Below are 12198 nucleotides of genomic sequence, written 5' to 3'. Positions count from 1 at the left end.
TATGTATTTCGGCCCATAAATACAAAACCTTTTTAGGGTTTCAATTAGAAACGTTCAAGAGCAAAAACTCTTATTCCGGCACTTTCACTTTTAATACTCCCAATCATCATTAATCCATCAAGCAATTCAAGAAACGGACCTTTGCATACTCCCAATTATTCTCTTAAACAAAGATGTTAAAAATTAAAAATTCTGAGGGTTTGACAAATCTTATCTTAGTTGTCAATTAATAGTGGATATAGGTCAGTTTAACTATCAATGTAACTGTTAATAAGGCTTGTAAGCTATATAACAACACCGGATCTTCAAATTTTAGTAAAAGTAAAGTATTAACAAGAAAAGTAAAGGGATTAATTCCTACTAATAAAACAAAACACACACTCTCCTAAAAAAAAAAAAAAAAAAAAAAATATTTATATGCACCTACATATAGGGTGGAAAACCTTGCTAAGATAATATAGGAAACTAATAATCATAACACTAAGATAAGATAGAAAACTAAGAATCCTAATCTTAATTTATCCTCTAATCATATTTGAAACCAACTACTAATTCCATCCTAACATAACTGAATAAAACAAATAACTATCCTAATAATCAAAACCCTTAAAGCCTAAAATTAAAAAAATTAAAATAAAATAAAATAAAAAATACCCATGAAAGATAAAAATCCATAGGCAAAAAATCACAATAATTAACAATAATTATAGGATAGTGTAGGTTACTAAGAAATTCCATTCATCTTCAAAATTTCAAGAAAATCACAATATTCTTCACAAACAATTATATATTCCATAAATTTTTTGGACCGATTGCTTTTGCATCAACTAACATGATAAACGTTTGAGAAAAGCTACAAATTAAAAACGCTACCTCTTCCACTAACAAATACATAAAATGCTATCCTACAAAACACTCATATTTCTTTTCTGCCTACTAGTGTTTTGACTTGGTTCTAACGCTAACCGCTACCTAAAACGCTTCTTGCCAAATAGGGCCTAACCTTAGGTGGCAAAGAAAAGAGGCAATTAGGAAAAGAAGTGCAAAATCATAGCAGCTAACAAGAAAATGGGCAATTTTGTAAATTTACTAGGAGAAGAGTAAATTTGTAAATTTACCATTCTATTACTATAGTTAATTCCTTACTACTTAGTTTTTAAAAAAATATATATTCTATTTTCACTTATTTATAAATTCAGTAGATTTTATTTCGTTATTTCTTTTCCTTGTTTATTTTCATTCTATAGCTATTTCTTTATTTGTTTTATTCTTTATTTTTATATCAGCTTGTATTAAAAATACCTTCTGTGAGTTAAATTTTATGACTAACACTTAAAAACTCTCAATTAGAATTAGGTACAATGTGCAACGCATATGAGAAATTAGTTTCCAAACTGACAGATACATAGAAATAATTTCAATTCCAACATTTTACATAGAAGAAGTTGCTCGACGAACTTATATTAATTTACCTAAAGATGTAAATTCAGGTAATTAGGACGGGTTCGGTGAGGTCGGTTGGATACGAATCGAGTTTATTTTTCGTTATTTCTTTTCCTTGTTTATTTTCATTCTATAGTTATTTCTTTATTTGTTTTATTCTTTATTTTTATATCAGCTTATATTAAAAATACCTTATGTGAGTTAAATTTTATGACTAACACTTAAAAACTCTCAATTAGAATTAGGTACAATGTGCAACGCATATGAGAAATTAGTTTCCAAACTGACAGATACATAGAAATAATTTCAATTCCAACATTTTACATAGAAGAAGTTGCTCGACGAACTTATATTAATTTACCTAAAGATGTAAATTCAGGTAATTAGGACGGGTTCAGTGAGGTCGGTTGGATACGAATCGAGTTTATTTTTATAATATGACTGATGCTATATTATTATGTCCAATTGTCCACACAAATCGAAATCTTAATCGAATTTTTTTCGAATTAATTTAAAATCGGGTTAGTTTTCTCCTAAATTTGTTGTCCTTTTATGACAACACCTAAATTTGTTGTTAAATCTAATTTTCTGAATAACATTCATAAATGCATACGTACACTCTAGCCTACGTGGTCACTATTGTATAAACACTAAACAAAATTGGCGAATTGGGATCGGCGAAATGGCGGTGTCAATTGCTCATTCTTCTTCAGCCACACTCACTATCTCTCCTTTTCAATTCAAATCCAAAACCTTTCTTTCACAAATTAATCATAATTTCATTTACCCCCAAAAATCCTGCATTTTCTCTAAATTATCAACAAAATCCCACCATTTTTCTCTCCAAAATGGCAAGAAATTCAGCACCCTTTTCGTTCCCAAGGCTTCTGCATCATCTTCTGGTATAATTTTTATGCTTAATTGGCTATTTTTTATATTTTTTTAGCTTAATATTTACTTGAATTTCTTCATTGAAATTGAATAGTACTGATTATATTGCTGTTAATTGAGTTATGAGCAAATGCAGTGTTTCAATTTTAGTGGGTGTTTATTATATTGTTAATCTTGTTGGTTTATTTTAAAATTCCTTTGAATTTTGTGTACTTAATAAATTATTGCTGAATTTGGGAAAATTTTTGGTATTGGAAATGCTGTTAATTGTTGTGCCAAATTTATGAATTAGCATTACATAGAAGGTGGTTGATAAATTATAAACTAGCCCTTGGTGAAATTTTGTGCTTTTTTTTATAACACTACTCATTACTCAATCCATTTCTTTTAGTTCGTCCTATTTAGAATATTTCATTTATAAAGAGACAAACGATAATGAGTATTCATTGGTAGATAAGAAAGAAAACAAATTCATGTATGATCGATCTTGTTTGATTTGCCTTGATGTGTAATTTCAAAATATAAATTTTAAAAACAAAGTTCAACTTAAAGTGCTCAAAGTGTGAACAGGAAATAATGGAAGCAAGCAAAGGAGGCAGAGAAAACTACTCCGTTTCGTGTTATACAGCTTCTATTGCTCTTCTCACCAAATTGACATTAAGATGCTGACTTGCTCTTATGTTTTAAACTACCATGCAGTTGCGAATGCAGAATGTGCAGAGGAACCTGCAACCCGTGTGAAATTCCCGAAGTCTTTAAATATCCCTGGTTGTTCGACTTCCTTGTCTTTGGTTGGAACTGGTATGCTGAGTTTTTTATCTTTCATTTGCTATATCAAAATGAACATTACATGATAAATGCTATTTCTTGGAACATCCATTTTTCTCAATTCTCAATTCTCAATTTCTGATTAATTCTCCGTCTCGGAGACAAGCATGAAGCAGTGATGTTAAAGCTGCCTCCTACCAGTACATTGTGAATCTGACATTAACATAATTCACAAGGGCAGGTGCTTAGTTCATATCTTATTTTGATGATGAGCAATGGAAGACATTACTTCCTACCAGCAACAATGTGGGTCTGACATTAAACATAATGTACATGGCACGATGCTTTATCTTTATTCTGATTTTAAAGAGGATCCATAGGAGACCTAGCAGCTGTGTATAATTTCCAACCATATGTTAAATTTCTTATTAAGCGAAATTTAATTTTATAGTTTCTGTAGAAGGTAGATCACATGTTGAATTGCTTGAAGCCTTTAATAATTTCTTATAATCGAAAATCAAATTTGCATTTTTCTAAATTACAAATGTAGTACAAGTATGTGAGCAGAATAATCTAAAGTTGACCTACTGTAAAACCTGAATCCAACCTGCCCTTGAATCTAGATGCTCATTTGAAAAGGACTATGAATTTAACACATAACTGTTCAAACCTTAATTCAAAATTTTAGAATTTGAAACTGACCTGATACATTCATCTGCCAGATCTTGGACTTTTGAAGACTGCTAATGCACAACATTGTAGTTGCTAGCCCATAACATATACAGGTTTATCTCACCGGGGTAATGGTAGAGATTAATTCACTAATTCAATCCAGTAACTCACTATTGATAACTTGGCAACTGAAGTAGCAGAACAATAAAGACTAGCAGACAGCTAAAAGGCAAATCCAGTAACAGCCCTTTGTTCATCACTTCATCACTTGACTTTGTTTTAGATGATTGGGTGTAGAATATAATGTCATCCTACTATCCTAGTAAATAGCTGTCTATTATAGCAATTATGTTACTCTGTATCATACATAGCATTTCTCTAGTACTGACAGTTTTTTTCCAGCTCTTTTTCAATGCAAGTTGAGATTCCTCTCTATCTAAAATCAATTGTCAAGATAATAGAATGAGATCTATCTGTGCACTTCGGCTGGTTTTGAGTTTTATCAACTTTTTTAAGTAGCCAATGTCATTTAATACTTTCCTATTTTTCTTTTAGGTGAGATGATCAACATTGTCGATTCATTTTTGTTTGCAATGAAATTCAGGCTACAGGGAAAAAGTTTTTGCGATTATTGGAGTAAAAGTGTATGCAGCAGGACTTTATATGAATCCATCTATGCCGAATGAATTGAGTCCTTGGAAAGGAAAGTCAAAACCTGAAGTTGAACAGGATCCAGCCTTGTTCCAATCTATATACCAATGTAATGAAATCAATTAAATGGGTTTGTAGATTGTACACTAATGAGAGGGGGTTGCACAAGGTCAATTCTAATTTAAATTATCTCTTGTACAGCATCCTTGGAGAAATCATTGCAGATTGCTTTAGTAAGAGATGTCGATGGAAAAACATTTTGGGATGCTTTGGATGAAGCTATTTCTCCAAGAATAAAGAAACCGACTCCTGTTGATGAATCAGCTCTTTCAACTTTCCGTAGTATCTTCCAAGCACTATCTCTTAAAAAAGGCACTTTGATTCTTCTTACTTGGCTTGAGCCATCCAAGATGATGGTAAGTATATCTGTTGTACTTTGAGAAAAGAAGTTTCCCCTCACTTTTTCTGTTGGGGGTTGCTGAAAAGGTTGGGTTTTATTTGTTTAACAGGTGTCTGTGTCACTGAATGGGGTACCAACAAAAGTAGATGCCACAATTGAGTCGATGAATGTCACAAAAGCCCTTTTTGATGTGTTCTTTGGAGAATCTCCAGTTTCTCCTACCTTAAAGTCTTCTGTTGCCAATGGTTTGGCAACCACCTTGTAGTAACTGCACTGTGAAAGCTCTAGCACTCTAGCCGAAACCGTGATTTTAAAATTTCCTAGCAAGGGTTTGCCTTTGATAATCTTGTGCTCTTGAAACCCTTGATTTAGATATTATTAGATCTCTTGATGTTGATTTTGTTTTGTTTATTGTCTTGTTCAATAGATTTCCAAGCAGTTGATTGGTTTATCTTGAATTCCATATCCATTTTTCTGTTTATCTCCTTCATTGTAAACATTGGTCCATGGTATAGAAATTAAATAAGCGTGCTTTGATTTTTAATGAATTTGATGTTTCAAAAAAAAGTATTAAATGAATTTGATCCTTTTTTACTAATTGATTTCAATTGAGATCGAGATGTTTTTCACAATATGTGTTTGATCTTATTACCACTTGCTGCTTGGTCTTGTTTCACTTACAATGTGCCATTTCTACATGATTATAACCTTGTGGTGGCTACACATTTCTCTGTGACAGGCTACCCTTCATGTTTCCTAAAAATCCGTGTATCATTTCTGTCGTGCCTGTTGCTCAAAAACTGTGCTCTGTGGCCATAAAATCCAACTTCTTTCCTACTTTGTATTATTTATCTTTTTCATGACAAGTTTGAACCTGTACCAAGTGATGATTGAACCTTTATTGTCTACTTCTGCAATTAATTGATACTAGAAACTACAAATGCTCAACACTGATTTCTATTACTTTTATACATGAGTATCTGATGAAACATCTGAAACCTTTCTATCTGGTTTTGCCTTTTCTAGCATTTTGACAACTTCAGCCATATTTGGTCTCTTAAATGGCTCTGACTCTAAGCACATTAATGCAATGCTGAAAACGGAATTTACTTCGTTGATGGAGCAGGACTCCAAGCTACTGTCTAGCACTTGCTCTTCTCTCTTTTCCTGGACAACTGCCTTTACCTGCTCATCAGTTAACAATTATCGATAGCTGCTTTTAGCATCAGAAGACTAAAACTTAATCTTTGTTTTTAGCTCTTTATGTGATCTTATCAAGCCTATCACTGTGCGGAGCATTATTGATGTGAGTTACTACCACAAATACTGACATGCAAGTATGCAACAGAAGAAGTGCTATGGAGTATTTGTGGCTGTAAAATATGCTTTAGAGTTTTGATGTTATTTTAGCTTAAATTACTTCATATTGGAGTGTATTAAAATCAAAGCAAACATAGAATTGAAGGCTTACCCAGGTGACCAGCTTTGTTCCCTCCTCAACAAACGCTTCATCCATGGGCTTTTTTCCTGTCAAAAGCTCCAACAACACAACACCGAAGCTATAAACATCCCCTTTTGCTGTTGCTTTCCCTGTATCAAAGTATTCTGTGGAAGTGTTTAAATATTTTGATCAACATATGACTCTTTCCAAAATTTAGCAAAAGGAAGTACCCCGAAAGGTTTCAGTACCTGGGGCCAAATAGCCAAAAGTTCCAGCAACAATGGTGGATACATGAGTCTTATCGGGTTCCATGAAAGTAGCTAGCCCAAAGTCAGAAACCTGAGCCTCAAAATTTTCGTTCAGCAAGATGTTGCTCGATTTTATATCTCTGTGGATGATGTGAGGTATACAGTCATGGTGAAGGTATGCTATTCCTCTTGCTGCTCCTAATGCGATTTTGTATCTTGAAGACCAGTCTAAAAGCTTCTTATTTTTGAATCTACCTATATCATAAAATAATACATTAACAGTTATTCTAATTTTGAGATGTTTGCTTTAAACTTGAGTTTGTATGTTCTAATTTGGAAATGATGTTTTCAAAATTTTATTTAAAAATCACTGTAAAGTATGAAATGTTTCTAAAGTATGCCTCGTGTTTTCCAAAAACTTGAAACTGATAAGGAAGTGATGTTTTCAAAATTTTATTTAAAAATCACTGTAAAGTATGAAATGTTTCTAAAGTATGCCTCGTGTTTTCCGAAAAATTCAAACTGATAAATAAAAATGAAGCAAAACGTGTAATTTAAGTTGGTTATGAACATACCATGTAGATATGCATCCAGACTTCCATTGGGCATTAACTCATATATGAGAAGATTATATTGTGGTGAAGTGTAATATCCATAGAGAGTAACAATGTTTCTGTGCTTTATATCACCCATTGCCTCTAATTCTCTCTCAAAACCACGGTCTCGGTCTACACTTCCCCTGTTAAGCCTCTTTACTGCAAATAATCTTTCTTCATTCATGCTTAGTTTATACACAGTCCCGTAACCTCCAGAGCCAATAATATCCTTGTTGCTTAACTTGAGCGCCTTCTTTAACAATGCATCTGCCTTTAGTGATTTTGTACTTGAAGGCCTGAACATCACCATTTTTCCACCTGTTTTTTTTACTGTCTTGTAAGATGTTTATCAGGAAAAGTCAAGAACATTCGTTTTCAAAGTTCAGATCGTACCTGAGTAGCTGTCTTGAACTGATATATGCTTTCGCTTCCATTTCTTGTAGAGAAGAATAGATATTATGATCTTCGAAGTTACAAATGCAAGACAACTTATTGTAATGTACAGGGTTATTGTTTTTGCATTGCTCATTTGAAAACCTATAAACAGTACAAGTTTTAGAAGTCAAAAAACTAATATTCTGATGAGAATTTGCTACAGTCGGATCTGAAGATTATTTCAGAAAGTTTCTAATGAAGTGTCAGACTGCAATTCAAATATGAGCTCACAATTGAATCACTGAATTTGTAAAATGTTGTTGGTTCTCCATATCATTGGAAAGCCGAAGTTTTTTCTGAGATATGTGAACATCAGTTTGTTCTGAGATATGTGAACGTCAGTCGGGTTGTGACATACCAGCACAGTATGCATATCTCGAGATTAACCCAGAATTCGAATGTTTTGCCTAAAAGAGGGAACTGGGGTAAGGATGTAAATAGAAAAATGTTACCTGGTCCGTCAGCTCGTACAAACCTGCTATGAAACTGTTTTAACACCAAAACTATCAGGAAGGCGCTGCGCGTACCACGTTGGGCTAGATTGTTACTGATGCTGAATATCGATGAATGGAGAAGAAAAAGAGGAAGAATGGCACCTGATTTCTTCCGTAATGTGTATCTTTTTGAAAAAGAAAAAGTGGTGGATAAAACTAAAGAGAATGTGATTGGGTTTGATTTGTCATGAGTTTGATTAATTTTGGTACATCACATGAAGTGTAACTGTACGTAGGGAATATAACAGCAGGGTGCAGTACCTTGTGTTTGTCCTTTCGGCTTTTGTTGACATTATAGTCCCTTCCACTTTGTTGATTCATCACCTGCATTTCATGATAGTCATAACTCAATACTCCATATTTCAGATTTGCCCGTAGGGGTTTGATACGGAGTACTTTCACAGTATAATCGGTTGCATCGTATATTGTGGAGTAATTGATTTTGCAAAGGAAAAATGGAAATAAATAATCACACCTTTACTCGAACTGAAAATAACAAACCCACCATTTGTTATTTACAAGGCAAAACCACCTTTGTATGCCATATTCTTTTAATGAACCTTGACCTGTTGGTGACCGAATTTAGTAGGTTGTATGCCACATGTCAAATCTTAATTGGTGCATTTCATTTTTTTAATACAAACCCCCCCCCCCCCCCCAAAAAAAAAAAAAAACACTCCAGCCACCAACTCAACACCGTGAAACCTTAGCCTTTACCCCATCCACCACCAAAATCGGCCGACTGCCCTCCTTAACCTCCAAAAACAGCCGGTTTTTAGGGTGTTAAAGGGAGATTTCGAGGTGGTTAAGGAGGTATGGTGGGGTCTTTGGGGTGGTTAGGGAGGTTGGGTGGTGTTTTTCGGTGCTGGGATGGAGGTTTCGGGGGATTCCAGCGATTAGAGAGGGGTTTTCGCTGGCTGTGATGGTTTTAAGGGCGGTGACTGTGGTAGTTTATGGTGGTTTCGAGGGTAGGATTTATGTCAAGGGTGAATTCGGGGGTGGCATTTGGTATAAGGGAGTTTCGGATGGCCATTTTCGGGGGTTTAGGGTGGCGGCTGACCGGTTTTCGCTGGGGCTAGGATAAGGGTTAGGGTTTTGCGGTGGCTTGGGGGGTGGGTGGTGGGTTTTTTTTTTCTTTTTTTACATATTTTTGTTTTTGTTTTTAACTTTTTTTATTTGGACCAATTATTGAGCGACACATGGCTTTAAAAAAATAAAATTAAAACATTTTAACTTGTTTAACAGGGTATAGGTAAAAAGGTTCATTATAAAAAGATGGGTTTGCCTGGTAAATATCAAAAGATGGGTTTGTTATTTTCAATTCAGACAAAGGTGGATTATTTATTTCGATTTTTCCTTTTGAAATAAGCTCTACGACATCGATTTTTTTGGAAATTCTAGTAATGCATCTTGCTATTTTGGTTAATGACCGATTGGGTGAGTTCACTCGATAGTTTGGACATAGCCATGTTTCTTTTGGAGAATGGTTCGGGCAGGCCTTTATTTGTTTTCGTTCTCCTTTTCTCTTAAAAATGTAACCTTTTCGGCTTTTGTAATATTTGATCAATTTTTTTGGAAACATCTCGAGCAAGGAACACAATTACACAAATCCTAATATCTTCATGAGAGATCTGTATAGTTTTTAAGTGACTCCGTCCTTTGCATTCAAGTTAGGGATGTTAGTGGGCAAGAGGATCGTTAGTTGATTGTATCAAAAGGAGCATATTAGAAATTAAAAAAAAAAAAAAAATATTAGCACAAATGAAATATATCAGCAAACAAAAGCAAACATATAAACCAACAAAATAAACATATTAAGCAATAAGAAGAACATATCAACCAACAAAAGGAACATGAATAAGGAGTAACATGACAAATCATGTATCTATTAGTTATATGATATCAAATTTCGGTTCTATGAATCATTTATAGACTAGATAAAATCATCTATTGTGTCTATATGGTATCATCTATTATGTCTATGGTATCATTCATTTCCTTAATAATATTGATCATACATAAAATGGGTGGTTATATTTGAGGCAAGCCTCACGCAATAACTTCTTTTTTTTTCCCAAAGGAAATAGTAATTTCAATTCTTTATTAAGAACTACATTAGCAAATTAAAAACTACATTAGAAATAAAAATAATAAAAATATAAAAAAAAAAATTAAAAAGCTACTACATTAGTAACATCGGTAATCTTTTAAAAAAAAAAAAAAGTAACATCGATAAGAGAAAATTTTGCGTAGAACGGACTCACGTGAGTCCGGTTTATAATGCACACCTTCATCTCCCACCCACTCCCACTGCCTAGTCCCCTGTCGGTGATCGGCGACCCTCCCCCTCACATTCCTCCACAAACCCACTTCAATCCACTCTCTCTCCTCCAATCTTCACCCCATTTCTCAACCATGGCCGCTCTTCGCCGCTGTGGAAGAAGGACCCATTGATATAAACCCTGAAAACCAGTTCATTACAACTTCCACCTGCAGCTGCCAGCACAATGTAAACACATAGATCATTGTTAACAAACAACCCTTGCAACAACATAAGATTTTCATGGCTTAACAACTTAGATATTTCCAATCAGATACCATGACATGCTTACACACAAATGTATTTATGTTAACATCTTTCGAATTTGTGATATTCTGGCTAATACCTGACCAATATTGTCTATTATCAAACAAAAAGAAGCTAATACCTGACCAATATAATCTATTATCAAACAAAATAAATCTAATACCCGACCATACTAATATATTATCAAACAAAAGAAATGTAATACCTGACCAATATAACCTATTATACATCGAACAAAAGAAATCTAATACCTGACCTATATAACCTATTATCAAACAAAAGAAATCTAATATCTAACCATTATTATCTAATTTCTGACACTTATAATCTAATATCTAGCCATTATTATCTAATTTCTGACAATTAAATTTTTTTTTTTTCGGTTTGTATGATTGGACTCACGTGAGTCCGTTCTACACAATACTTTCCCCATCGATAATAATAATAGTAACAATAATTATAACGACAGTGAATAATTATTACAATTAAACAACAACAACAACAACAACAACAACTGCAACAACAACAATAACAACAACAATAACAACAACAACAACAAGGTAACTACTACTCTACTCTGTTGAAATCTACCATGCTCAGAAGCTTAAAGGAACAGAATATTAGATAGTATGTCTATTATGCTACATATTACCCCTGGTCTTGGGGTACATCTGGTGAGTGGACTTGAGAGGTTATGTGGGGGTCAAGTGCAAGCACCTAGTTCTTGGTAATTTGATAAATTGATTTTATTCTTTGCATGTTAAGGACGGAGGTGGGGCTATAAATGCTAACATTAAAAGTAGCCCGTTGTAATTTTGTTAAATTGAGCCCTAAAATCATTTATGTAAGAAAACATATATTACTAAATTATAAATTTAATGATAAAATTGAAGAATAGATTATTGATTAACAAATTTTCTTTTTACTTTGTATAAGTAAATTTCAAAACTAGTGCCCTTTTATAATAGTTTTACTTAAAGGGCCTTGTGTGATCGACTATCCTACACATGCTCAGAAACACCCTTGGTTAAGGAATTGATTTGATTTATGTGTGTATTTACTGTGATTAGCATTGATATTAATAATGTGCTAGATTGATCATCATAACACCTCTTTTTTTTTTTTTTTTTTTTTTTTTTTTTTTTTAAGATCAGTCTCTATTTGTATATAAGTCAAGATGGAAATTCGAAATAATGAGAATATGAGATAACTAGTGTGATTCTTGGCATTAAGGTCAATAGTTGAATTAATAAAGATATGCATGAATATCATTCTCTCTATGTAGAGAAAGTATGACAATAGGAGGAGTAGCCTCTTATTTAGCCTTATAAAGTATTTAACTCTCCTTGACTTCTCAATGTGAGACACTTAAGGCATGTTCTGATTGATTTAACTGAGCTGAAATGGACTGAACTGAACTTATTGAAGCTGAACTGAACTGAATATTTTATGAGAGAAGGAAATTAAGAACTGAACTGAACTGAAAATAATCTGAAGAGAACAGACCCTTATATGTGTTGTTTTGCAATCCTACTTCAACACTCGCTCTCACATGTAAGGTCCCTTCAATTC

At 33.5% G+C, this 12198-nt stretch overlaps 2 protein-coding genes across 3 annotated transcripts; one reads left to right on the top strand and one right to left on the bottom strand.

The window, feature by feature from the left end:
- The first annotated feature begins 2048 nt into the window (after positions 1-2048).
- LOC145576648 (fatty-acid-binding protein 3, chloroplastic-like) lies at positions 2049-5306 on the top strand. The gene is made up of 5 exons (XM_081634368.1): positions 2049-2345; positions 3034-3135; positions 4379-4534; positions 4627-4841; positions 4935-5306. Exons 1-5 carry the CDS (start codon positions 2126-2128, stop codon positions 5088-5090), a joined length of 849 nt encoding a protein of 282 aa, XP_081490494.1. The 5' UTR covers positions 2049-2125; the 3' UTR covers positions 5091-5306.
- Positions 5307-5503: 197 nt separating this feature from the next.
- Positions 5504-8217, bottom strand: LOC145576647 (receptor-like serine/threonine-protein kinase At1g78530). 2 transcript variants are annotated; one of them, XM_081634367.1, is made up of 6 exons: positions 7998-8217; positions 7504-7546; positions 7090-7428; positions 6515-6769; positions 6297-6430; positions 5504-6010 (listed from the first exon to the last, which is right to left on the bottom strand). In XM_081634367.1, exons 3-6 carry the CDS (start codon positions 7418-7420, stop codon positions 5792-5794), a joined length of 939 nt encoding a protein of 312 aa, XP_081490493.1. In that variant the 5' UTR covers positions 7421-7428; positions 7504-7546; positions 7998-8217; the 3' UTR covers positions 5504-5791. The 2 variants fall into 2 exon arrangements, with proteins under 2 accessions (XP_081490493.1, XP_081490492.1); XM_081634366.1 differs by having other exon boundaries at positions 5505-6010; positions 7504-7647; positions 7998-8216.
- Between the last annotated feature and the right edge of the window lie 3981 nt (positions 8218-12198).

The sequence above is a fragment of the Chenopodium album genome, chromosome 13 (genome assembly GCF_948465745.1).
Source record: "Chenopodium album chromosome 13, dcCheAlbu1.1, whole genome shotgun sequence".
Classification (NCBI taxonomy): domain Eukaryota; kingdom Viridiplantae; phylum Streptophyta; class Magnoliopsida; order Caryophyllales; family Amaranthaceae; genus Chenopodium; species Chenopodium album.
The sequence above is the reverse complement of the archived record's forward strand: the minus strand, read 5'-3'. Positions and strand labels throughout refer to the sequence as shown.

Bases quoted from the DNA above. Each gene is read 5' to 3' on its own strand.
- LOC145576648 (XM_081634368.1), top strand. From the start codon at position 2,126: ATGGCGGTGTCAATTGCTCATTCTTCTTCAGCCACACTCACTATCTCT. The intron at 2,346-3,033 runs GTATAATTTTTA...ACTACCATGCAG, and splicing joins GGCTTCTGCATCATCTTCTG to TTGCGAATGCAGAATGTGCA. The intron at 3,136-4,378 runs GTATGCTGAGTT...AATGAAATTCAG, and splicing joins CTTGTCTTTGGTTGGAACTG to GCTACAGGGAAAAAGTTTTT.
- LOC145576647 (XM_081634366.1), bottom strand. From the start codon at position 7,639: ATGAGCAATGCAAAAACAATAACCCTGTACATTACAATAAGTTGTCTT. The intron at 6,770-7,089 runs GTATGTTCATAA...TTTATGATATAG, and splicing joins TCTGGATGCATATCTACATG to GTAGATTCAAAAATAAGAAG. The intron at 6,011-6,296 runs GTAAGCCTTCAA...ACTGATGAGCAG, and splicing joins GAACAAAGCTGGTCACCTGG to GTAAAGGCAGTTGTCCAGGA.